We start from the raw sequence: 24,944 nt of genomic DNA on the forward strand, positions 1-24,944 counted from the left end.
TAAATAGCATTAGCATTTAACATCTCCATTGTGGGCTCGGTTATCGCCCTACTCTGCACTCATAAAAAGGTCAGCGTGGTCCAAGTTCACCAAATATGAACTTTTGATGTGGTGTTTAAAAACTGTGCAAGTCCTATTCTCCTACACAAAACCCGCAATAAACACAATGCTAGAGGCGATGCATGCAAACTATGATTCTCTGCAGTAATGTGAGCACAGCTTGACTCTGAGTGTGTGGCTTTGAGCAGCATGCTGTTGCTCAGCTGTCATGCATCAGCAGGAGTAGCAATATATCTCTATGGGAGAGATGCATGCAGCCACCATGCAGAGCAGATAAACAGCAGAAAGTGTTCCCACCAGTGTGCTGCTGGTTCGGAGCCGTACCCAGATCCATGCTCTTGGAGGCTTTAACATGCTGGACATGGCGCTGGTTCAGGTTCTGGGTGGGAGACTGGGGCTGGGCCTGGCTGGATGTGTGGGAGTTTTTCCTGGAAAACATAGATTAGACAAAGTGAGCACAGCTGGTGTCTGTTGCAGAGCCTAGACAAGTACAGCATGCACGTCTTGTGGTAACTTAATTTCTACCATCTAGTCTCATCAAGATAAAGACATGTACAGCAAGGATGTCAATTTTAGTTTTCAAATTAAATGTGCTTAAAAAAAAACACATCGTATGCAGGCAACATGAAAAAGGAATATATGAGTATCTTGTTTTCAAGCATAGGGCAAAGAAAATGAAAAAAATGTTATTTAAAAATGATTTTCCTAAACACTGAATTAAACTGCGGCAGCATTCAAAGTGTGTAACTCTGCCTCAGGATAATGACCAAGTGTGAATTTCTGTTCTGGACATCACTCACTCACACACTCAGACCTTTTAAGGCCTGATCACGTAGGAAACAGAGAGATTGAATTTGCAACACTGGGTTGAATTAAAGCAGTTTGTGGAAGAACACCAAGACTCCAACACAGTTCAGTGAAAGACCGAGCTGTAGGTAAGTGAAGCGTGAAGTGGTTCCTTCTAAACATTATGTTTGGGCAATTACATTTTTCACATGAACACTACAAATGATTTCATTTATTTAGAAAATAAATCTATTCTATAATAAACATGGAGTGATACAAAGAAGTAGTGCAAATGCATTTGTCCCAGCACTGAGCTAGCAGGAGGTAAAAATATTCAAAACATTCATTCATTCATTTTCAGCTGCTTATCCAGGTCCGGGTCACAGTGGCAGGAGAGCAAGCAGCTCATCCTACACTTCCCTATCCTCGGGAAAATCCTGTTACTCCCGGGGGATCCCAAGGCGTTCCCAAGCTAGGTGGGAAATATAATCTCTCCAGCGTGTCCCAGGTATTCCCCGGGGCCACTTCCTGGTTGGACGTGCCTGGAAGACCTCCTCGGGGAGATGACCAGGGAGCATCCTCACCAGATGCCCGAACCACCTCTACTGGCTCCTTTCAATGCGAAGAAGTAGCGGCTCTAGTCCGAGTCCCTCCCGGATTATCGAGCTTCTCACTCCATCCAGGAGTGTAAGCCCACATATCTGACAGAGAAATATCATGTCTTCCGCTTGTATGCTCGATCTTATTCTTTCAGTCATTACCCAAAGCTCATGACCACAGGAGCAGAAATCAATTGTTAAATTGAGAGCATGGCCTTCCAGCCCAGCCCCTTCTTTGCCACGACGATCTGGTACAATGTACGTCAAATTTCACAAGCCGCCTCAAGCCGTCTATCGGTCTCTCACTCCAATTTACCCCCACTCGTGAAGAAGACCCCAAGATACTTAAATTCCTCCACTTGGGGCAGTAACTCTCTCCTGACCCAGAGGGGACAATCCACCATTTTCCGACAGAGGCCATGGTCTCAGATTTAGATGTGCTGATTCTCAAACCTGCTCAGTGTGCTTTGGAGGTCACCGCCTGATGAAGCCAACAGAAACACATCATCTGCAAAAAGCAGAGATGCAACTCTGATGTCACAAAAGTGGACATATTCCACTCCCTAAATGGACCTTGAAATCCTGTCCATGAACATCAGAAACAGGAGTGGTGACAAGAGGCAGCCCTGGTGGAGCCCAACTGTCACCAGAAACAGGTCTGATGTAGTGCCGAGAGAATGTGACAAAGCTCCGACTTTTGTCATATAAAGACCAGATTGCATGCTGCAGCGAATCTGGTGCCCCATATTCCCACATCAACCCCCACAGGATACCCAGAGGGACCCGGTCATACGTCTTTTCCAGGTCCACAAAACACATGTAAACCAGATGGTCATACATGAAAAGAGCTGGTCCACCGTTCAATGATGAGGACGGAAGTCACATTGCTCCTCCTGAATATGAGGTTCAACTAATGGTCTAAGTTTCCTCTCTAGTACGCTGGCATAGACTTTCCCTTGGAGGTTGAGAAGTATAAGTCTTCTAGAATTGTTTCATTCACTCTAGCCCCCTTTTGAAACATGGTGAACACCACACCAGTTTGCTAATCCAGAAGTACTGTCCCGTCCATGCAACATTGTATAAGTGTGTCAGCCAAAGAACATCCAGAGTCTTCAGCAACTCAGGAAAAATGTCATCCGCCCCCAGCGACTTGCCACTAAGGACTTGTCTGACAACCTCGGTGACATCCACAAGGGTGATGGCAGCAGATCCCCCCGGGTCTTCCATCCCTGCCTCTTTAACGGAGAGCATGTCAGGAGGGTTGAGGAGCTCCTCAAAGTGGTCTTTCTACCGCCTGACAATATCCTCATTCCACTTTAGCAGCTCTCCCCCGCTGTTGAACTTAGCTTGGGTTGATACAAAAGGTTTTAAACAATTAAATAAAATCTGTGTGAGCATATCTTGCACTGTACAATGCCTTTTTCTGCATTTCACCCTATTGTTTTGTTTGATTATTTTTGCTGTGTTAATGGGCCATAACTATTCAATTAGTTTCTTCCCATGTTTGTTGTTATACAACATAAATTAGTTTGTTCATACTTTTATCTTCATTAAGTACTTTATGTTGGGCTATATAAGCAAATTTTTATTGACTGTTTGCACACCTCTCCTGCAGGTAGGACTGCTGGATGGAGGTGATAAACTCTGTTTCATTCTGGATCTCCTTCTCCTCCTCTTCCTCATCCAAGTGTGAATAACTCCCATTGGCAACTTAAGAAAAGAGAGAAAGAAACAAGATTTACTCAAGACACAAAAAGTGATGAACAGTTTTGCCTCCATTGTCATAATAATAAAAAAATACTAATAAATAATTAGGGTTAAGTGCAGAACTTATTTTATCTTCTTTACAGAGAACACAAAGCCACAGATGTCATGACTTCATCTGACTCAACAAGAGACTAATGGTGCGTTTACACATAAGCAAGACGAGTTACGAATGTCATTTTTCTGTCATTCGTGACACATTCCTGACATTCTTAATGTGACTTAACGCATCTGAATAGGTTTCTTAATAGTGCGTGTTGGTGCGTAATATTCATGATTTTCGTGGAGCATGTTTTTGGCTGTCAAAAAATCTTCCATGAATGTCACACACACCACCCTCATTTCGTCTAAAGTCGTGGAGGTCGCAACTGAGCGTATTGATCCGTCTTGATGAGTAGTGATCCTTGATAGAACGTGACAATGCTCGCGATGGTTCTTGGAACCCAGACTGTCACGCGTTATGATGAAGTGACACAGAAACTGTCACGTTTTGACACGACTTGGAACGCGGTGTCACATTTCACTGCGCGCCGTGACAAATCAGTTTTCTGTCACGTGCACACGATTAAACTCGGCTCCACAGCATTCAGTTTGATGCAGTATGCCGAAGAGGAACAGTGATGCGAAGTCAGCCAAGTGTCGTTCCACAGTTCCTGCTGAAGCTCCTCAGGACGCTCCAGCAGGTGTTCCACCTGCTGCTATGACCAATGAGCTGGAGAATGACTCTGAGCCAGAGGAACCAGAGGAGCGAGAGGAGACTCATGTGCAGCCAGACATCTCTGCACCTCCTCCAGTCAGGCGGAGGAAGAAGCGCGTGCAAAATTAAACCCTGCTGCACCGCATTCAGTTTGACTGCTGACACCAAGTTGGCTAAAAGTCTCATTTCGGTGCTCTTCAGCGCACTCCTGCAGGTGTTCCACCTGCTGCATGTACCTGATGTTTGGGAACACGCGCGAGACAAGAGCCGCATGAAGACACACATCTGGCTCTGTCCGTCTCCTCCTCTCTGTGCCACTCCATGGCACAGAGCCCAACTACACATGCAGTCACAAAGTTCTTCTGAAAAACTGGAGTGATCTGAATTGTTAGCAACGGTTGGATGAATATGGGTGTGTGTGTGTGGAGACAATTCACCTCATTCACAACGTGACACAACTTAACGATGCGCTGAGCGCGCAATAGCGCGCAACAACCCAGAACATTATTCTTGACCGTGCGTAATGGTTCCTGATAATTCTCCAGCAACACGTTCCATTAATCGTAATGCGTGGTAACAGGTTGCAACAGTTCCTGAGGACACCTGACGCCTCTGCCCCGAATCATCACATTCGTGATCAGCGGCCAAGAATGTATACTTTGTGGCATTCGTGACTTGTTGTCATTATGTGTAAACGCAGCATAAGACCAGGATATAAATGAGCTCTGGACCACAGAAGGCGGCGGCGTTTCTGGATGTTGTTGATGTATGGCTTTCGCTTTGCATGGTAGAGTGTTAACTTGCACTTGTAGGTGTAGCGACAAACTGTGTTAACTGACAGTGGTTTTCTGAAGTGTTCCTGAGCCCAGGCGGGAAGATCCTTTACACAATGATGTCGGTTTTTAATGCAGTGCAGCCTGAGGAATCTAAGGTCACGAGCATTCAATGTTGGTTTTCGGCCTTGCCGCTTACGTGCAGAAAGCTCTCTTGATTCTCTGAATCTTCTAATTATATTATGGACTGAAGATGATGGAATCCCTAAATTCCTTGCAATTGAATATTGATAAACATTGTTCTTAAACTGTTGGACTATTTTTTCACACAGTTGTTCACAAAGTGGTGATCCTCGCCCCATCTTTGCTTGTGAATGGGTGAGCCTTTTGGAGATGCTCTTTTTATACCCAATCATGACACTCACCTGTTTCCAATTAAACTGTTCACCCGTGGAACGTTCCAAACAGGTGTTCTTTGAAGCATTCATCAACTTTCCCAGTGTTTTGTTGCCCCTGTCTCAGCTTTCTTAAAACATGCTGCAGACATCAATTTCAAAATGAGCAAATATTTGCACAAAACAACAAAGTCTATCAGTTTGAACATTAAATATCTTCTCTTTGTGGTGTATTCAACTGAATATAGGTTGAAGAGGATTTGCAAATCATTGTATTCTGTTTTTATTTACATTTCACACAACATCCCGACTTCATTGGAATTGAGGTTGTATGTGTACATCCTTTAAAGAGATTAAAACCTATCAAAACAACATTTGTGGTATAAAACAGTGACTTTATTAATATTTACATGTGAAATGTATGCTTACAAATTATTGTACCAATAATAAATTCTGAAATCACACCATGTGAGTTTGTACCCTGACTTCATATGCCAGTCAGCAGCAAAACCCCACAGGCACATCAGCATACTATCATTAAAAGCACACATCCTGTGCACCAGCTGTACCGCAATCTATGAAATTCACCTAAATAAAAAATAAAAATAAAATTGATGCAGGCTGATTTCAGCACGCAGGCAAAAGTATATTTTGTCATTTTTGAAGAATTAAAATGTAAGGCCTGAAAGAAGTTTCTGTAGGAAGTATTTCAGCCATAAGGTCAAGTGAGAGTGGAAGTGTTGGCTTTTTAAATACTTGAAAGACACTAGACTCATCGAGAGGATTTAGTACTGTTATAACAGACTGATGCAGCAGGTGGCAGTAATGTATCAATAAGGATGTCGACTGCCATTATACACCACAAAAGAAGAAGAAGGGTTTGTTTCTTTTGTTTTTCTCCAAATGGTCACATTTTCAGAAAAAGAGTGTTTCGTGTCAAAATAAAGCCATAAAATGCATATATATATTTTTTAAGTTAGCGGTTTTATATGACGAAATAAATGGAACATGGAAACAAATTTTGACAAAAATGCTGGTTTTGCAGAACGAAACTGCACTTCAGTACATGCACAGTAAATAACTAAATCACACTTACAAGTTTCAGTGATTGTAAGCACATTTTAATTGCATGAATAGAATTATCGGACACACCCCTACGCACTGGATGTCGCTGATCTGTATGAGTGCTGTGCGTTTTGGGGCTCGCTGTGCCTCTTCCGTGCTCTACAGCCACACAGATTAGGCCGTTTAATATTAATTTGATGACGTTTCTTCGTCTTGCAGTGTTCTTCCAAGGTTTTGTTGATGAAATCCGAGCATAGCATTTTGATACTGTTGACCATAAAATTTTATTACAGAGATTAGAGCATGCCATAGGTATTAAAGGCACTGCGCTGCAGTGGTTTGAATCATATTTATCTAATAGATTACAATTTGTTCATGTAAATGGGGAGTCTTCTTCACGGACTAAGGTTAATTATGGAGTTCCACAAGGTTCTGTGCTAGGACCGATTTTATTCACTTTATACATGCTTCCCTTAGGCAGTATTATTAGAAAGCATTGCTTAAATTTTCATTGTTACGCAGATGATACCCAGCTTTATCTATCCATGAAGCCAGAGGACACACACCAATTAGTTAAACTGCAGGAATGTCTTTCAGACATAAAGACATGGATGACCTCTAATTTCCTGCTTTTAAATTCAGATAAAACTGAAATTATTGTACTTGGCCCCACAAATCTTAGAAACATGGTGTCTAACCAGATCCTTACTCTGGATGGCATTACCCTGACCTCAAGTAATACTGTGAGAAATCTTGGAGTCATTTTTGATCAGGATATGTCCTTCAATGCGCATATTAAGCAAATATGTAGGACTGCTTTTTTGCATTTGCGCAATATCTCTAAAATTAGAAAGGTCTTGTCTCAGAGTGATGCTGAAAAGCTAATTCATGCATTTATTTCCTGGACTATTGTAATTCATTATTATCAGGTTGTCCTAAAAGTTCCCTGAAAAGCCTTCAGTTAATTCAAAATGCAGCAGCTAGAGTACTGACAGGGACTAGAAGGAGAGAGCATATTTCACCCATATTGGCTTCTCTTCACTGGCTCCCTGTTAATTCCAGAATAGAATTTAAAATTCTTCTTCTTACTTATAAGGTTTTGAATAATCAGGTACCATCTTATCTTAGGGACCTCATAGTACCATATCACCCCAATAGAGCGCTTCGCTCTCAGACTGCAGGCTTACTTGTAGTTCCTAGGGTTTGTAAGAGTAGAATGGGAGGCAGAGCCTTCAGCTTTCAAATCAAATCAAATCAATTTCATTTATATAGCGCCAAATCACAACAAACAGTTGCCCCAAGGCGCTTCATATTGCAAGGCAAAGCCATACAACAATTACAGAAAAACCCCAACTGTCAAAATGACCCCCTGTGAGCAAGCACTTGGCGACAGTGGGAAGGAAAAACTCCCTTTTAACAGGAAGAAACCTCCAGCAGAACCAGGCTCAGGGAGGGGCAGTCTTCTGCTGGGACTGGTTGGGGCTGAGGGAGAGAACCAGGAAAAAGACATGCTGTGGAGGGGAGCAGAGATCAATCAATTTCAGGCTCCTCTTCTGTGGAACCAGCTCCCAATTCGGATTAGGGAGACAGACACTCTCTCTACTTTTAAGATTAGGCTTAAAACTTTCCTTTTTTAAAAAGCTTATAGTTAGGGCTGGACCAGGTGACCCTGAACCATCCCTTAGTTATGCTGCTATAGACTTAGACTGCTGGGGGGTTTCCCATGATGCACCCAGTGTTTCTTTTTATTCACCTCTTTTTGCTCTGTATGCACCACTCTGCTTTTAATCATTGGTGATTGATCTCTGCTCTCTTCCACAGCATGTCTTTTTCCTGATTCTCTCCCCTCAGCCCCAACCAGTCCCAGCAGAAGACTGCCCCTCCCTGAGCCTGGTTCTGCTGGAGGTTTCTTCCTGTTAAAAGGGAATTTTCCTTCCCACTGTCCCCAAGTGCTTGCTCATAGGGGGTCGTTTTGACCGTTGGGGTTTTTCTATAATTATTGTATGGCTTTTGCATTACAATATAAAGCGCCTTGGGGCGACTGTTTGTTGTGATTTGGCGCTATATAAATAAAATTGATTTGATTTTGATTTGATAGCATGCAGAGGGCTTTACCGGAGAGCTCAACCTTGTAAACAAATTCACAGAGTCTTTGTCCACATCCACCTCCCGCTCCAACCATGTCTACTTAAACCTTTTTTTTTTTACACCACTATGGATGTCTTTAATGCAGTCTTTGACCTCAAACTTGCAGAAACTCAAAATGTCCACGTCCGGGTGCTTTCAATGACTTTAGATTTTACAGAGATTCTGACTGGCTGAAAGTACGCTGTTGCAGAAAAAGTAACCAATGACGTTGCGCGTTTTAGCTTGCAGTTTCAGCAGCGCTATTTTGGTTCCCATGCATATGAGGAAAGATTTAACTCGCACGGATGACCCGCGCTGCACTCCCAGCCCCCAAACTTTTTCTCAACAGATTTACACTCATCTCAGAAATGGCCCAGAGACCCAGAAAAACTCTGAAATCCACAGATCCCAGGAAAAATTCTCATCCATGATTTTGGAAATGAACCAGTGTATTTTGGAAGAAGAACCAGCGTAACCCGGAAAAGGATTAAGGTTTCACACAGTCAAAAAGACTGAAGTGTCCAAGTCGGTCTCAAAAACTTCACACTGCGTCCCATCGTATTGCTGCAGGTCTCTGCTGTAAGCTGACTCATCTGCTGCAGATGCAGCACTTAAAATGCCTTGATATACTTGATAAGTACTTGGTGTACACTCACACACCCTAGCAAAGAACAATTTTGACACAGTCATCACTTCAAGTGCAAAGCTGGCACACAACACATGATGCTGAGACTGTTGCACAGTTTCCAGTGTGTGTCTGTGTCATTATTGCGACTCAAAGTGAGGCTGCAGAGGAAAACAGATATCACTTCTTTTCATCTTTATCCTTCACGGCCCTCTCTCTGTCTACACTAATCACCTTTATTTTTCCTCGGTTCCCGTTCTTGTAATCTGATATTTTGGCTGTCATTTATCGCTCCTTTCAGATCTCTCAAATCATTTCATCTCCCACTCAGTTTTCAACTTTTTTCTTTTTTTTTTTAACTTCTTTCCTCCTCCTCACTGCCGGCACCTTAATCAGCTGAACTGTCAGAAACACATTCTTCTTTCACCTCACGCACATGAACATACAAATCTGTTCTCACCAACTCCCACTCTTTGAAGTGAAAAAGGCATTTGTTGTGTGGATGAGAACGCAGCAGCACTGTACTCCAACAGAACATGCACCAATCTTACACAAGAGATTCTCTCTTCAATCTCTATTTGTATGTATAAACAGTCTACACAGGAAACCTTTGAGCCTCCTGATAATAAGCTGTAAATTAATAGTTCATAAAATATTTTCATGTTCGATTATTTTTTTTAGTCTTTTCCTCCATTAACTGATTAGTCATTTTGTCCTTAAAATGTCAGAAAATGTAGAAAAATGAAGGTCAGTGTTACTGGTAATGTCACTAGTCATGAAATCACAAAAATATTCACACTTAAGAAGCAGTAATCAGAAATATGGACACAAGATCACAGTTGTGAGAGGTTGCACTCAAAAAATGACTCTTTGGATTAACTTAATTCAATTATGTGCAGGATTTCCATCTAATAAATATATGTAGCCTCAACTCAAATAAAACACATCCATGCAAGATAATGTAATTTATTTTAGTTGGGACTACATATATTTATTAGAAGGAAATCCAATCCAGTGAGTTAGTTTTTTCAGTGTATCACTCAAACAAATAACTCATTGGATGAACTCAATTCAATTATGGGCAGGATTTCATCCAATAAATATATGTAGTCCCAACTAAATTAAACCAGATTATCTTGTATGGATGTGCTTTATTTGAGTTGAGGCTACATATATTTATTAGAAGGAAATCCAATCCAGGGAGTCAGTTTTTTGAGTGTATCACTCAAACAAATGACTCACTGGATGAACTCAATTCAATTATGGGCAGGATTTCATCTAATAAATATATGTAGTCCCAACTAAATTAAATCAAATTATCTTGCATGGATGCGGTTTGTTTGATTTGGGGCTACATATATTTATTATATGGAAATCATGCTCACAATTGAATTGAGTTCATCCAATGCATCAGTTTTTTGAGTCTGTGATCTTCACACGGTGTTTCCTCACAGTAATTACTTTCCATATGGGTGTGTGCCCTTCCGGGATCAGAAGAAGAAAATTTTAACTACTTTGGTTGGTTACGTGATACAGGTGGGTGTTTTTGAATTCAGCATCATTTATCAGATGGAGCATCTTCTAGGGAGCAGCTGAAACTGCACCAAACGAGCCTGAAATTTATGAGCCTCTTATTTAATACCACACAACACAGCACAAGATGCTGCACAAAAACTATTAAACAAAGCAGTGGTGCGACCGACTTCACTTAATGCAACATTAATCAGCCACCAGACTAATTTAAATATCTTTACTAATAGTAATTATGAAGGGATCACAACTAAAAGATAAGTGCAAGCAGGCATTTTGTCACAGACAATTAAAAAAACTGCTGACAATCCTGATTTTAGTGCGACTGAAACAGATTAGCAATATTAAATGCATTTGGAATTGTGGGACTCTTCACATTTATCATTGCATCACAAAGCTAACTTAAATGTTCTTTTCAACAAAATGAAGCAAAAGGAAAAGCACTAGAAGCTAAATTCAAATTTATTTCAGTGTATTCTCCTAGGCAGACATATTCTCTAGAGTGAGATTAAGAAAAAGGAAGAAAGAAGAGTTCACAAAAACAAGGATGTAAAAATAACATCTGCATGCATACGAGGTCTGTTAGAAAAGTATCAGACCTTTTTATTTTTTGCAAAAACCTGATGGATTTGAATCACGTGTGTTTGCATGAGCCAACCTACAACCTTCGTGCGCATGTGTGAATTTTTTCACCCCTGTCGATTGCATCATTTGCTGGTAAGCAGCCTTTGTGTGAGGACGTGTGTAGTGTGCTCTGCGGATTTTCATTGCAAGGAAAAAGACGGAAGCTTGAACCCTCGTGCGCATGCGTGAGTTTTTCCACGCCTGTCGGTTGCGTCATTCGCCTGTGAGCAGGCTTTGAGTGAGGAGTGGTCCACCCCCTCGTTGTTGTTTCATTGTCAGGAAATGGCGGAATGATTTGGGCTTTTTTTCCATCAGAATTTTTCAGAAACTGTTAGAGACTGGCAGCTGGAAACCATTAGAAAAATTTATCTGGCTTTCGGTGAAAATGTTACGGGCTTGGTAGAGAATAAGGAGTGTTACTGTCGCTTTAAGGATGGCCCCCAGCGGCTGTGGGGCACGCTGCGCTCCGAAGCCGCCATCGAAGGCTGAACGACCATTTCATTTCTAAACGGATGGCTGTCTGGATCCGTAACCATCATGTGCCATTTCTCTGGTTATCACAAGAGCTGGACATCTACCATTTTCCGGCAGATTTCACTTTTAACAAGAGATTTTGTCATGGAAAGCCGAGCGGAGGCTTCGCACGTCACGATGGATTCGCTACTGGATCGAGACAAAACCACCTCCGTTTTGGTCTCACAGGACAGCTTTGAGATGGCGTTCAGACAGCTGTCGATGGTTTTTCAGTCGAGTGATTATCCGAGAAATTGTGGATGTGCCTGGAAATGCCAGAACATGTCCCGTGAGGCTTCATCACGGCGTTGCTTTGCGCCATGCGGCACTGCCGCGACGCGCGAAGCCTCCGCTCCTCTTTCCATGACAAAAACTCCTGTAACAGTGGAATGTGCCGTTCATTTCCAAACTGGACGCTGTGTTTTATCCGGGACGTGGTCTGACTAGCACAGGAATTGTGAAAAGACGTGGACATCAGCACTTTTTCGGCACATTGAGACAGACGTGCGGAGGAATTCCGGAGATCACACCGATCACACAGTTCTCATATATTATGTAAAAGCCAGTGAGAAATAAATACTTCTAAAACTTAAAACACTGTTTTTGTAACCTGATACCACCTCTGGAAGGATTTGCAAAATATTTAGCGGACGTTAGCGTGGTGATGTCATTAAACATGTACAAAACGTACATAACACAATAGGATCTTAATAATTAATTAAACAACTGCAAATCGTAAAGAACACAATGCTGAAACGTCCAAGGGTATTTTTACATTGCGTTATATTTAATTTATGTTAAAGACACACTATGTCACAATTATTAAACTCATTCAGTACTTGCTTCAAGTTTCAGCAACTGATCTAACCAACTGTGAGACTGATCAATGAATACAAATCAAACATTAAAAATGAAAACTGTCACCCTGAGAGTGACCGGTATCTTGCCAAAAGGTGAATAAAAGGCTCTGACGGGTAAGGGAATATACTATATTCATGCCAAATTTGGAGGCAAAAAAGCACAAATTGCAACCAGCAAAGTTTTTGTTGTTGTTGTTGTTGATTTTAGTGTTTCACCTTCCTGTGACCTTGACCTTTGACCTCCACAATGACATTTTGTGTGCTGAAAGGTATCTCTGTAATACTGCCACATGATTTTACAAGAGTCTGCAATGATGACTTACAGGCTTGAAAAAAAAAACACCCTGAAAAAAAAATCTCCATCCATGCATCCATTTTCTGCCGCTTTATCCGGAGTCGAGTCGCGGGGGCAGCAGCTCAAGCAAAGCTGCCCAGACCTCCCGATCCACACACACCTCCCCCAGCTCCTCCGGGGGAACCCCAAGGTGTTCCCAAGCCAGCCGAGAGACATAGTCCCTCCAGCATGTCCTGGGTCTTCCCCGGGGCCTCCTACCGATGGGACATGCCCGGAACACTTCTCCAGCGAGGCGTCCAGGGGGCATCCGGAAAAGATGCCTGAGCCACCTCAACTGGCTCCTTTCGACATGGAGGACCAGCGGCTCGACTCCGAGCTCCTCCCGAGTGACTGAGCTACTCACCCTATCTCTAAGGGAGCGCCCAGCCACCCTGCGGAGGAAACTCATCTCGGCCGCTTGTACTCGCGATCTCGTTCTTTCGGTCATGAGCCAAATCTCATGACCATAGGTGAGGACCGGAACGTAGATCGATCGGTAAATCGAGAGCTTTGCAAATATTTGTGATAATGTCATCAAATGACATCATAACATAAAAACTTTGTTATATTCTGGATCCTCTCATCGAGTACTTTAATTTGATGTATTACACATGTTTTACTGTAATTTGAAGTTTGCCCTAATTTAGGTGACCTTTGAACTCAAGCAAAACCCTGAAGGTCTTGGTCAATCACTTATCCGGAACTGGTGGTTGGCTCTCACTGCGGTATTGTATCACTTCCTGTTCCGGAGCACAGCGGTGTTTTGCTGTATCTGTTAGCTGTTTAATCTGCGCAGTTAGATTGATCTAGATAACTAGATAATGATTTGTTTCACAGTGTAATCTTCACGTGCCTTAACTAAAGCACTCACTCTGCTGAATCACCTCTAAATTATTTACACATTATTCACTTTGTGTGTTTTTAGGAATCCGCTAGCTTAGTGCAGCTACTAGCTCTTAGCATGGCGGCTTCTCCTATCTCTCCCCCACTTTTCTGCTATGGGTGACATGTTTAGTTATTCCTCGGCCTCCTGTAGCAGTAACGGTACTTGTAATAAGTGTAGCTTATTCGTAGCTTTGGAGGCCAGGCTGGGCGAATTGGAGATTCGGCTCCGCACCTTGGAAAATCCTACAGCTAGCCAGGCCCCTGTAGTTGGTGCGGACCAAAGTAGCTTAGCCACCATTAGCTGTCCCCCAGCAGATCCCGAGCAGCCGGGAAAGCAGGCCGGCTGGGTGACTGTGAGGAGGAAGCGTAGTCCTAAACAGAAGCCCCCTGTACACCACCAACCCGTTCACATCTCTAACCGTTTTTCCCCACTTGGCGACACACCCGCCGAGTATCAAACTCTGGTTATTGGCGACTCTGTTTTGAGAAATGTGAAGTTAGCGACACCAGCAACCATAGTCAATTGTCTTCCAGGGGCCAGAGCAGGCGACATTGAAGGAAATTTGAAACTGCTGGCTAAGGCTAAGCGTAAATTTGGTAAGATTGTAATTCACGTCGGCAGTAATGACACCCGGTTACACCAATCGGAGGTCACTAAAATTAACATTGAATCGGTGTGTAAATTTGCAAAAACAATGTCGGACTCTGTAGTTTTCTCTGGGCAACTCCCCAATTGGACTGGGAGTGACATGTTTAGCCGCATGTTCTCCTTGTATTGCTGGCTGTCTGAGTGGGATCCAAAAAATGAGGTGGGCTTCATAGATAATTGGCAAAGCTTCTGGGGAAAACCTGGTCTTGTTAGGAGAGACGGCATCCAACCCACTTTGGATGGAGCAGCTCTCATCTCTAGACATCTGGCCAATTTTATTAAACCTTCCAAATCGTGACTATCCAGGGTTGGGACCAGGAAGCAGAGTTGTAGTCTTACACACCTCTCTGCAGCTTCTCTCCCCCTGCCATCCCCCCAATACCCCATCCCCGTAGAGACGGTGCCTGCTCTCAGACCACCAACAACCAATAAAAATCTATTTAAGCATAAAAATTCAAAAAGAAAAAATAACATAGCACCTTCAACTGCACCACAAACTAAAACAGTTAAATGTGGTTTATTAAAGTTTCTGTGTTGGCTCTCAGTAGTCCAGGTGGTTTCCATAGTAGAGAAGCTTGAATCTTCGACTGGACTGGGTTGCTTGACACGAGGACGTTTCGCTTCAAATCGCAGAAGCTTCCTCAGCTAAAATTCTTGCTCTGGAAGTCTGACTTCTGTCTGACTCTTGTAGAGACGAATAAACAGAAACCAACAAAAGCTGGAGTTTTAAACCTAACCAGACCACTCCTACTGAGAGGCAGACTGCTATAGACTAGTGACTAAACAATAGCTTTAATTAGCAATTATTGTGCTCTAGTTAGCACTCTCCTAATGACAGGGCAGCTGTCCCTCCTAATGATGGGATGGATGCCTTTCCTGATTGCTCAATTGATGACTCTCCTGATGACGTGAATGACTCATTACCATGAACAAAAGACTGAAACTCCTTTGACCTGAGTACCCCATTGTAAACAGGGGATAAAGCGTGTCTCAGACCCCCTCCCCGTTAAGGCTGGGTTTCAAACGTTTCACAAAGAATGCCTCCTTGACCCCTCTCTCAAACCATTTCTTCTCTCTGGCTAATATTTTAACTTCCTTGTCCAGAGCAAGAATTTTAGCTGAGGAAGCTTCTGCGATTTGAAGCGAAACGTCCTCACGTCAAGCAACCTAGTCCAGTCGAAGATTCAAGCTTCTCTACTGTGATTTATTAAACATTAGGTCTCTCTCTTCTAAGTCCCTGTTAGTAAATGATATAATAATTGATTAACATATTGATTTATTCTGCCTTACAGAAACCTGGTTACAGCAGGATGAATATGTTAGTTTAAATGAGTCAACACCCCTGAGTCACACTAACTGTCAGAATGCTCGTAGCACGGGTCGAGGGGGAGGATTAGCAGCAATCTTCCACTCCAGCTTATTAATTAAACAAAAACCCAGACAGAGCTTTAATTCATTTGAAAGCTTGACTCTTAGTCTTGTCCATCCAAAATGGAAGTCTCAAAAACCAGTTTTATTTGTTGTTATCTATCGTCCACCTGGTCGTTACTGTGAGTTTCTCTGTGAATTTTCAGACCTTTTTTCTGACTTAGTGCTTAGCTCAGATAAGATCATTATAGTGGGCGATTTTAACATCCACATAGATGCTGAGAATGACAGCCTCAACACTGCATTTAATCTATTATTAGACTCAATTGGCTTCGCTCAAAATGTAAATGAGTCCACCCACCACTTTAACCATACTTTAGATCTTGTTCTGACTTATGGTATGGAAATTGAAGACTTAACAGTATTCCCTGAAAACCCCCTTCTGTCTGATCATTTCTTAATAACATTTACATTTACTTTAATGGACTACCCAGCAGTGGGGAATACGTTTCATTACAGTAGAAGTCTTTCGGAAAGCGCTGTAACTATGTTTAAGGATATGATTCCTTCTTTGCTATGTTCTCCAATGCCATATACCAACACAGTGCAGAGTAGCTAGCTAAACTCTGTGAGTGAGATAGATTATCTCGTCAATAGTTTTACATCTTCATTGAGCACTACTTTGGATGCTGTAGCTCCTCTGAAAAAGAGAGCCTTAAATCAGAAGTGCCTGACTCCGTGGTATAACTCACAAACTCGCAGCTTAAAGCAGATAACCCGTAAGTTGGAGAGGAAATGGCATCTCACTAATTTAGAGGGTCTTCACTTAGTCTGGAAAAAGAGTCTTTTGCTCTATAAAAAAGCCTTCCGTAAAGCTAGGACATCTTACTACTCATCACTAATTGAAGAAAATAAGAACAACCCCAGGTTTCTTTTCAGCACTGTAGCCAGGCTGACAAAGAGTCAGAGCTCTACTGAGCCGAGTATTCCTTTAACTTTAACTAGTAATGACTTCATGACTTTCTTTGCTAATAAAATTTTAACTATTAGAGAAAAAATTACTCATAACCATCCCAAAGACATATCATTATCTGTGGCTGCTTTCAGTAATGCTGGTATTTGGTTAGACTCTTTCTCTCCGATTGTTCTGTCTGAGTTATTTTCATTAGTTACTTCCTCCAAACCATCAACATGTCGATTAGACCCCATTCCTACCAGGCTGCTCAAGGAAGCCCTACCATTAATTAATGCTTCGATCTTACGAGGTCTATTAGAAAAGTATCCGACCTTATTATTTTTTCAAAAACCATATGGATTTGAATCACGTGTGATTGCGTCAGACAAGCTTAAACCCTCGTGCGCATGCGTGAGTCTTTCCACGCCTGTTGGTTGCGTCATTCGCCTGTGAGCAGGCTTTGAGTGAGGAGTGGTCCAGCCCCTCGGCGGATTTTCATTGTCAGGAAATGGCGGAATGATTTGGGCTTTTTTTCCATCATAATTTTTTCAGAAACTGTTAGAGACTGGCAGCTGGAAACCATTAGAAAAATTTATCTGGCTTTCGCTGAAAATTTTCCGGGCTTCACAGAGAATAAGGACTGTTACTACAGCTTTAAGGACGGCTTTAAGGACGCTCGGTGCGCCGCGCTCCGTGCCGCCATCGAAAGCCACAAACCACCGGATCATTTCTAAACGGATGGCTCTGTGGATCCGAGACTGTCGTGTGCACTTTCTCTGGTTATCACAAGAGCTGGACATCAGCCATTTTCCGGCAGATTTCACTTTTAACAAGAGATTTTGTCATGGAAAGCCGAGCGGAGGCTTCGCGCGTCACGGCCAATTTGCTGATGGAGCGAGACAAAGGAACACCTCCGTTTTGGTCTCACAGGATGGCTTTGAGATGGCGTTCAGACAGCTGTCAGTGGTTTTTCCATCGAGTGATTATCCAAGAAATTGTGGATGTGCCTGGACATGCCAGAACATGTCCCATGAAGCTTCATCACGGCGTTGCTTTGCGCCATGCGGCGCCGCCGCGGCGCGCGGAATTCCTCTGCACGTATGTCTCAATGTGCCGAAAAAGTGCTGATGTCCATGTCTTTTCACAATTCCTGTGCTAGTCAGATGACGTCCTGGATAAAACACAGCGTCCAGTTTGGAAATGAACGGCACATTCCACTGTTACAGGAGTTTTTGTCATGGAAAGAGGAGCGGAGGCTTCGCGCGTCGCGGCGTTGTCGCATGGCGCACAGCAACGCTGTGATGAAGCCTCACGGGACATGTTCTGGCATGTCCAGGCACATCCACAATTTCTCGGATAATCACTCGATGGAAAAACCACCGACAGCTGTCTGAACGCCATCTCAAAGCCGTCCTGTGAGACCAAAACGGAGGTGTTCCTTTGTCTCGCTCCATCAGCAAATCTGTCGTGACGCGTGAAGCCTCCGCTCAGCTTTCCATGACAAAATCTCTTGTTAAAAGTGAAATCTGCCGGAAATTGGCTGATGTCCAGCTCTTGTGATAACCAGAGAAAGTGCAGACGAAGGTCTCGGATCCACAGAGCCATCCGTTTAGAAATGGTCCGGTGGTTTGTGGCTCTCGATGGCGGCACGGAGTGCGGCGCACCGAGCGTCCTTAAAGCTGTCGTTAAAGCTGTAGTAACAGTGCTTATTCTCTGTGAAGCCCGTAAAATTTTCACCGAAAGCCAGATACATTTTTCGAATGGTTTCCAGCTGCCAGTCTCTAACAGTTTCTGAAAAAATTCTGATGGAAAAAAAGCTCAAATCATTCCGCCATTTCTTGACAATGAAAATCCGCTGAGGGGGTGGACCACTCCTCACTCAAAGCCTGCTCACAGGCGAATGACGCAACCGACAGGCGTGGAAAAATGCATGCATGCGCACGAGGGTTCAAGCTTGTCTGACGCAATCACACGTGATTCAAATCCATATGGTTTTTGAAAAAAATAATAAGGTGGGATACTTTTCTAACAGACCTCGTAAATATGATCAATCTATCTTTATTAGGTGGCTATGTACCACAGGCTTTTAAAGTGGCAGTAATTAAACCATTACTTAAAAAGCCATCACCTGACCTAGCTATCTTAGCTAAATATAGGCCAATCTCCAACCTTCCTTTTCTCTCAAAAATTCTTGAAAGTGTAGTTGTAAAACAGCTAACTGATCATCTAACTGAACCATCCCTTAGTTATGCTGCTATAGACTTAGACTGCTCGGGGGATCCCATGATGCACTGAGTGTTTCTTTCTCTTTTGCTCTGTATGCACCACTCTGCATTTAATCATTAGTGATTGATCTCTGCTCTCTTCCACAGCATGTCTTTTTCTTGATTCTCTCCCCTCAGCCCCAACCAGTCCCAGCAGAAGACTACCCCTCCCTGGGCCTGGTTCTGCTGGAGGTTTCTTCCTGTTAAAGGGAGTTTTTCCTTCCCACTGTCGCCAAGTGCTTGCTCACAGGGGGTCGTTTTGACCGTTGGGGTTTTTCTGTAATTATTTTGTGGCTTTTGCCTTGCAATGTGGAGCGCCTTGGGGCGACTGTTTGTTGTGATTTGGCGCTATATAAATAAAATTGATTGATTGATTGATTATCCCAGGTAATGGCTTATGGGCAAGGCCTATCACTATGTTCATGGCAAATTTGGAGGCAAAATTTCAAAATTTGCGACCAGGAAAACTGTTTTGTTGAATTTAGTGTTTGAGCTTACTGTGACCTTGACCTTTGAATTTGAGCTTGTTAGTTTTGTGTTCTGAAAGGTACCTTGCTGGGGCTGCTATATTTGAAGTTGCAAGAGTCTGCAATGTAAACTGTGTGCTAGACAGCGAGTTATGGCCCAGTCACATGGCACTTAATGAAGGGCAACAAAGCCCTAATGAAACAAGAAATCTAGAGTTTCGTTGACTTTCATTGGCATCGTTTAACCTTCGCTTCATTCCTGCAGCTGGCCCTTTGTCAGGATTTTTAAACTGCTGAAAAATTTGAACGAAGGGCAACGAAAACCTCAATTCGTCCGTGTTTCGTTTTGCTGTCATTCTTGACGTTTTTTAATCATTTGTTTAGTTTTTGTAACGTTATTGTTTAGTTTGACTTTGTTCGACTGGCTGAATGTTTTCACACAGTGCAGAAGCCAGTTTGTGAGCGCTGAGGCTGCTGCTGTGGTCATGTACCATCAGAAATTACAGGGCAAACTCAGCCTGTTTGCTTGGATTTTTATATTTTTGTGTGGATACAATTAATTATTTTGCCACAAGCAACTGCTGAATTTGAAACAACAAAAAAGTTGTGTAATTTCGAGCTCCGTCCCAGCGCTGTGTCCTGGAACTGAGAGACGCAGAGACACACTGCTCCAACTGTGGCTCCAGGCGCGTTTCATTTAAAACTTCAAGATTGTTAAGTTCCTCTTTCGTCCCTTTTGCGCTCTTGCTTTGCAGGCTATTCGGTGAAAAAGCTCTTTTGTCCACCTTTTCTCAATGAATTGTGACTTTTTTTACTTTTTCCTTCATTCAGGAATCATCGTGTGCCATGTGACTGGGCCATTAAATGTAACATTTAAAAATTAAAATTTTGCATGTTTTTTGTATGATGACATCATCACATGACATTACAACTTAACATCTTTGCTATCTTCTGGATCCGCTCATCGAGCCCTTTAATTTGATGTATGACACGACATGTTTTGCTGTCTGAAGTTTGACCTTATTTAGGTGACCTTTGACCTCAAGCAAAACACTGACAGTCAAGGTCAATCGCTTATCTCAGGTAATACCTTGCTAGGGCTGCTATACATGAAGTTGCAAGTGTTTGTGATGTAAACTATGTGCTGCACAGCGAGTTAAATGTGAAAAATGCAGTGATCACAAACAAAACAAGAACCAAAAGAAACATACATACTGACTAATATATCTTGCAAACTTCGTTTTAGCAACATAATAAAGTTAAAAAATCAGAAGTGGAAATTGATGTGAAGATTTATCAAGTAAGGACATGAGCAACTTTCTGCGAAATGCCAGAGCAATGTTCACCGTGGTTAGTGTAACTGCACATGCAGGGTTATGAAGCTCTTCCACAGAGCAGAGTCCCATCCCTTTTAATCCCAAACAGCAAATCGGGTTTTGAAGCATTATAGTAACTTCTTGATCCATCTTTGTCAGTCTTAAACAAACTCGGTAAACGCAGTCGTTACACCCATCAATGGCAGCAGTTTCAAAATCAGGGTCAAATTTTCAAACTGCTCAAAAATTTGATTCTAATTCACAAACATCTTTGAACGGGATATTCCTTGTGAGTACCACTTGAAAACTGTTTGATCTTGCTCCATCGTGATAAAAATTTGAAGCAGATGTAGCGATTGTTGCGATTCTGGCTGAGTGCACAGCCAGGTGCAGCTCCTTAGGCCTGGTTCACACGACAGGATTCTAAAATTATCTTTAGATTTCCAAAACCTGAGAGACCACACACGTGAAGATAAAAAAAAAATCATAGATCTAACAGGATTGGTCATACAGTGTGTGGTGTCCAGCCACACAGTAATGACAACAACACCACACACGAAGAGATTTCACACACAAACATTCCCAGCTCAGACAGGAAATCTCGCAAAATCTCTTGAGATTAAACGTGACTTCAGAGTAAACAAATGGAGATACTTTGTGGACTATTTAAAACAGAGGTAAAAAAACAATACAAAAAGATAAAGAAAATGTGTTCTTTAAAGGAGTGGAGACAGGGCGACCACTGGACTTTCTGGTAAGTCAGAATAGCTGTTTTGATTTTATTTTCCGCTCCGTGCATCCATCATATCACTTTCTGATTGGCTGCACGTCAGCAGGCTGCATGCTCGTTTTGTGGTCGGAGGACACAACACATGCTGCGATATCAGGCCAAGAAAATCCAACATGTTGAATATCCCCGATTTGCAATCGGAGTGCCCCTGACGTCCTTCCGAGCAGATCAGAGTGCTCTTAACCCACCACACATGGCAGGAATATCTGATAAGATTATCTTTAGTATCATCACGATTGTCGGGGCATCTTTAAGATTGTCGGAAGGGGAAGATCAGGTCCGATATTGGCCTAATTATCCTGTCGTGTGAACTAAGCCTTAGTTTCATTTTGGTGCAAGTTGCCAGGTCTGTGCTTTATAAGCGAGCCAGTTGACAGGTCTGCATTTCATCAGCCAGTTTCTTAGAAGGAAGGCCGGATCTAGCCGTTTTATCTTGTTACTGCGCTTTTTTTGGATCATGGGCGACTGTAGCACGACAGCACCCTGTGGAATAGAGATGATGGTAGTAAGAGATTACAAGTAATCATAGTTATGTAATCAAAATATAAATAGCTATAATAAGACCGGGTAACACTGGAAAAATTTGTAATCAGATATAGTTACACTGTCAAGGATTACTTGATTACATTTTAATTATTAAAATATGGCAATTTTAAAATTATGAAAAATTATTATTTCAATTATCCAAGGCTATGAACTCACCATGTACAAGTGAATGAGAAGCAGCGCTACCTGTTTAACCAATAGAGGTCAATCTTGAACCAACAGTGTGGCTTTACAGAATTTTCAGATTGAAAGACATACAGTATATTCTGAGATACTTTCTTTTTATTTATCATTTAATTTATAATTGTTGATGAGATAAAAAGGAAAAAAAATATTTCTGGGTATGTATACTTTTGTACGAAAAAATTAATCATCTTCAGTGCCAAATGTATTCAAATTATTATCATTATTTTTTTATTTATTTATTTTTTGTAATCCAATGGATTAAGTTACAAATTCCAAAAATGTCTGTGTAATATTGTTCTGTAACTGATTACATTTCAAAGTAATCTGACCCCCCCAAAAATGTGCATATGATTAAAAAATATGATAATCACAGCTGGTATGGCTGTGTATGCTAAGGAATGCTAATGACTGTAAACAGGCTTTGTCCCAATTCAGGAGTGGTACCTTCTGAGGCTGCATACTTCAGATTACAATGCTGCCCCACTTCCAAGGATCCTTGGAAAGCAATTGATATACACAGCCTTCTTTACCCAGACAGGTGTAAACTCTGCAGCCCAAACAATCCCAAGAGTCATTGTGTGATTTTGTTTTTTTAAGGGCAAAAGTTGGTAAATAAAAAAAAAAAAAAAAAACTGACATTGAAATTTTGCCAGAGTACAGAAACAGTAAACAATGTTCTTTGTTTGTTTTTTTTTGTTTGTTTTGGTTTTTTTTTTTTTTACAAGACAGCAAACATTAGTATGCATATGGTTGCCAAGGCCCACCCCAAACAAAACAAGAAATTTGCAGATGCTGTCATTGGTTCTGTAAATTTGTGCAGTGAACTTTAGGCTATATTTTTCTACATTGCCAGTTTACTGCATATCAAATTAAAAATTGATTTCACTGATGTGAAGCAGCACAACATAATACATAGCAAATTACCACATATTTTTCCACTTCCTACAGAAGATCCAAGTGAACAATTATAAGAACTGAGAAACTAAGGGCCCTGTCACACTTAGCACGAATGAGCAGGGATCAAGCAGGATCAGGTAAAAGGGGGAAAAAGCCAAAATTTGAGCCACATTTGGGAGAGACAGATACAGCTGTGTAAGAATGCCGTTCAACTACTTACAAAGTGGGTGGATTCTGCCTATGATTCATGCACATTCCATGTGTATGCTTACAAATGCAGTTCAAATGTAGTTGGAACAGTATGAATACTTAGAATGCTGTCAGAATGCACAAGAATAATAACAATGCACATAAAATGTTGTATGAGTGCGGTTCGATTGCCACCTTTGAAATCAAGAAAAGGAGGGATGGCAGGTCTTCATAAAAATGCCAAATACAGTGTGTGCTCGGACGTTCTCTTGCTCTCCCTCTCTTTCTCTCACAAGGAAATCAGATGTCACAAACAAGGGATGCTGACGAATACTCCAGTCTCACACTGGCACACATAACGGATACTCTGAATTGACCCATCGGATGGTACGAGCCCTGGCACAGCAGTGGACCATCCTGCTGTCCGGCTGGATGCCATGCCATATGGAATAATTATTTCATAATGGGCAACAAATATGCCATCGAACATCTCACATCACTCCCAGAATCACAGGGATTATATCGCAGGCTGCAGTCTGGCTGGCAGGCACTGTGCGGTGGGAGATGCATCTGGAGCCATTCCAAAGGTGATTAATAATTTTATTTATATTGTGATAGCTTGGCAAAACAGCTGCATCGTCATTCCTGCTAATGAGTTAGATGATGTATCTGTCATATTATGTTTATTACAGCTGTGACACCCCTGTTCAGATGCGCTGTCCTGTGCCGTGCCGAGCCACTGAGATGCACCGATTTGCTGTAGTACAGCAGCGTGGCGCAGCGCATATGCACATGGTGTTACAACTATAATATACATAATATTACAGGTACATCATCTAACTCATAAAAGGAAATGGCAATGTATCTATAATATCATGCTTATGATAGATGTAACACTTCGCTCAGATGAGCTGTGCTGCGCTGAGGCACTGCGACGCAATGACCCAAAGTGCTTTCGGTTTGACTGTGCAATGTCCATGTCTAGTTCACAAAATCAATGCATGCCACAGACTTTGCACATTACATTATTTCCTTTGTGCACCCCGAACAGGATGTACTGAAGGTGCTGTCTGGCAGCTCCATGTCACATTCAGCACATGTTGGCAGGATTTGACGTGCCTGAACATTTCGACATTCCCTCGAACGCAATCAGAATGTTTCAAATGTTGTTCAGACGTCGTAAGAGTATTTAGAACACAGTCAGAATGCAGTTAGAGTCCACCTTGACTGCCGTACGATATTTTTCCACCTCAACTGCACTTCAAATGATTTGAACATGAGCTAAACATTAGGGCCAACCACAGGAAATTGGAACACTCACATTGCAGTCAGAGGTTGTTGAATACACCTCGTCTGTTCCGGAATGTATGTTGAATTTTCACTCAGTCGGCATTCGGGCTCATTCAAACTTTAGTGTGATGTAATTAAGAATAAACACCTCTACTGACATAATGCTGACAGTTGTTAGATGTCTGATAACACACTGACATGAAATAACTTCACTCACCATTAAATGCAAAAAGACTGTTTGTCACCATGGGATGAATATGATCATTGGTTTGACTGACCAATCCTGTATGACCATGTGCCGGGCTCACGAGAACTGGCACACCAGAGGATCCATCAAATGATGGACTGGGAGAAACACCATGTTCTTCCTATAAAGGACAAGACACAAAT

At 42.2% G+C, this 24,944-nt stretch overlaps 1 protein-coding gene across 2 annotated transcripts in view; it reads right to left on the reverse strand.

Moving 5' to 3' along the window:
• Window positions 1-24,944, reverse strand: part of LOC117524798 (partitioning defective 3 homolog B-like) — an 830,560-nt gene that overhangs the window by 403,216 nt on the left and 402,400 nt on the right. The window contains exons 14-16 of one of the 2 annotated variants that reach the window (XM_034186621.1): window positions 24,772-24,922; window positions 3,050-3,155; window positions 385-488 (exon numbers count right to left, since the gene is read on the reverse strand). In XM_034186621.1, coding sequence (XP_034042512.1) covers window positions 385-488; window positions 3,050-3,155; window positions 24,772-24,922 — 361 coding nt within the window. Of the gene's footprint in view, window positions 1-357; window positions 489-3,049; window positions 3,156-24,771; window positions 24,923-24,944 lie in introns of both variants that reach the window. The other variant, XM_034186620.1, reaches the window with a different exon arrangement.

This window comes from Thalassophryne amazonica, chromosome 14, assembly GCF_902500255.1.
Source record: "Thalassophryne amazonica chromosome 14, fThaAma1.1, whole genome shotgun sequence".
Taxonomy (NCBI): Eukaryota; Metazoa; Chordata; class Actinopteri; order Batrachoidiformes; family Batrachoididae; genus Thalassophryne; species Thalassophryne amazonica.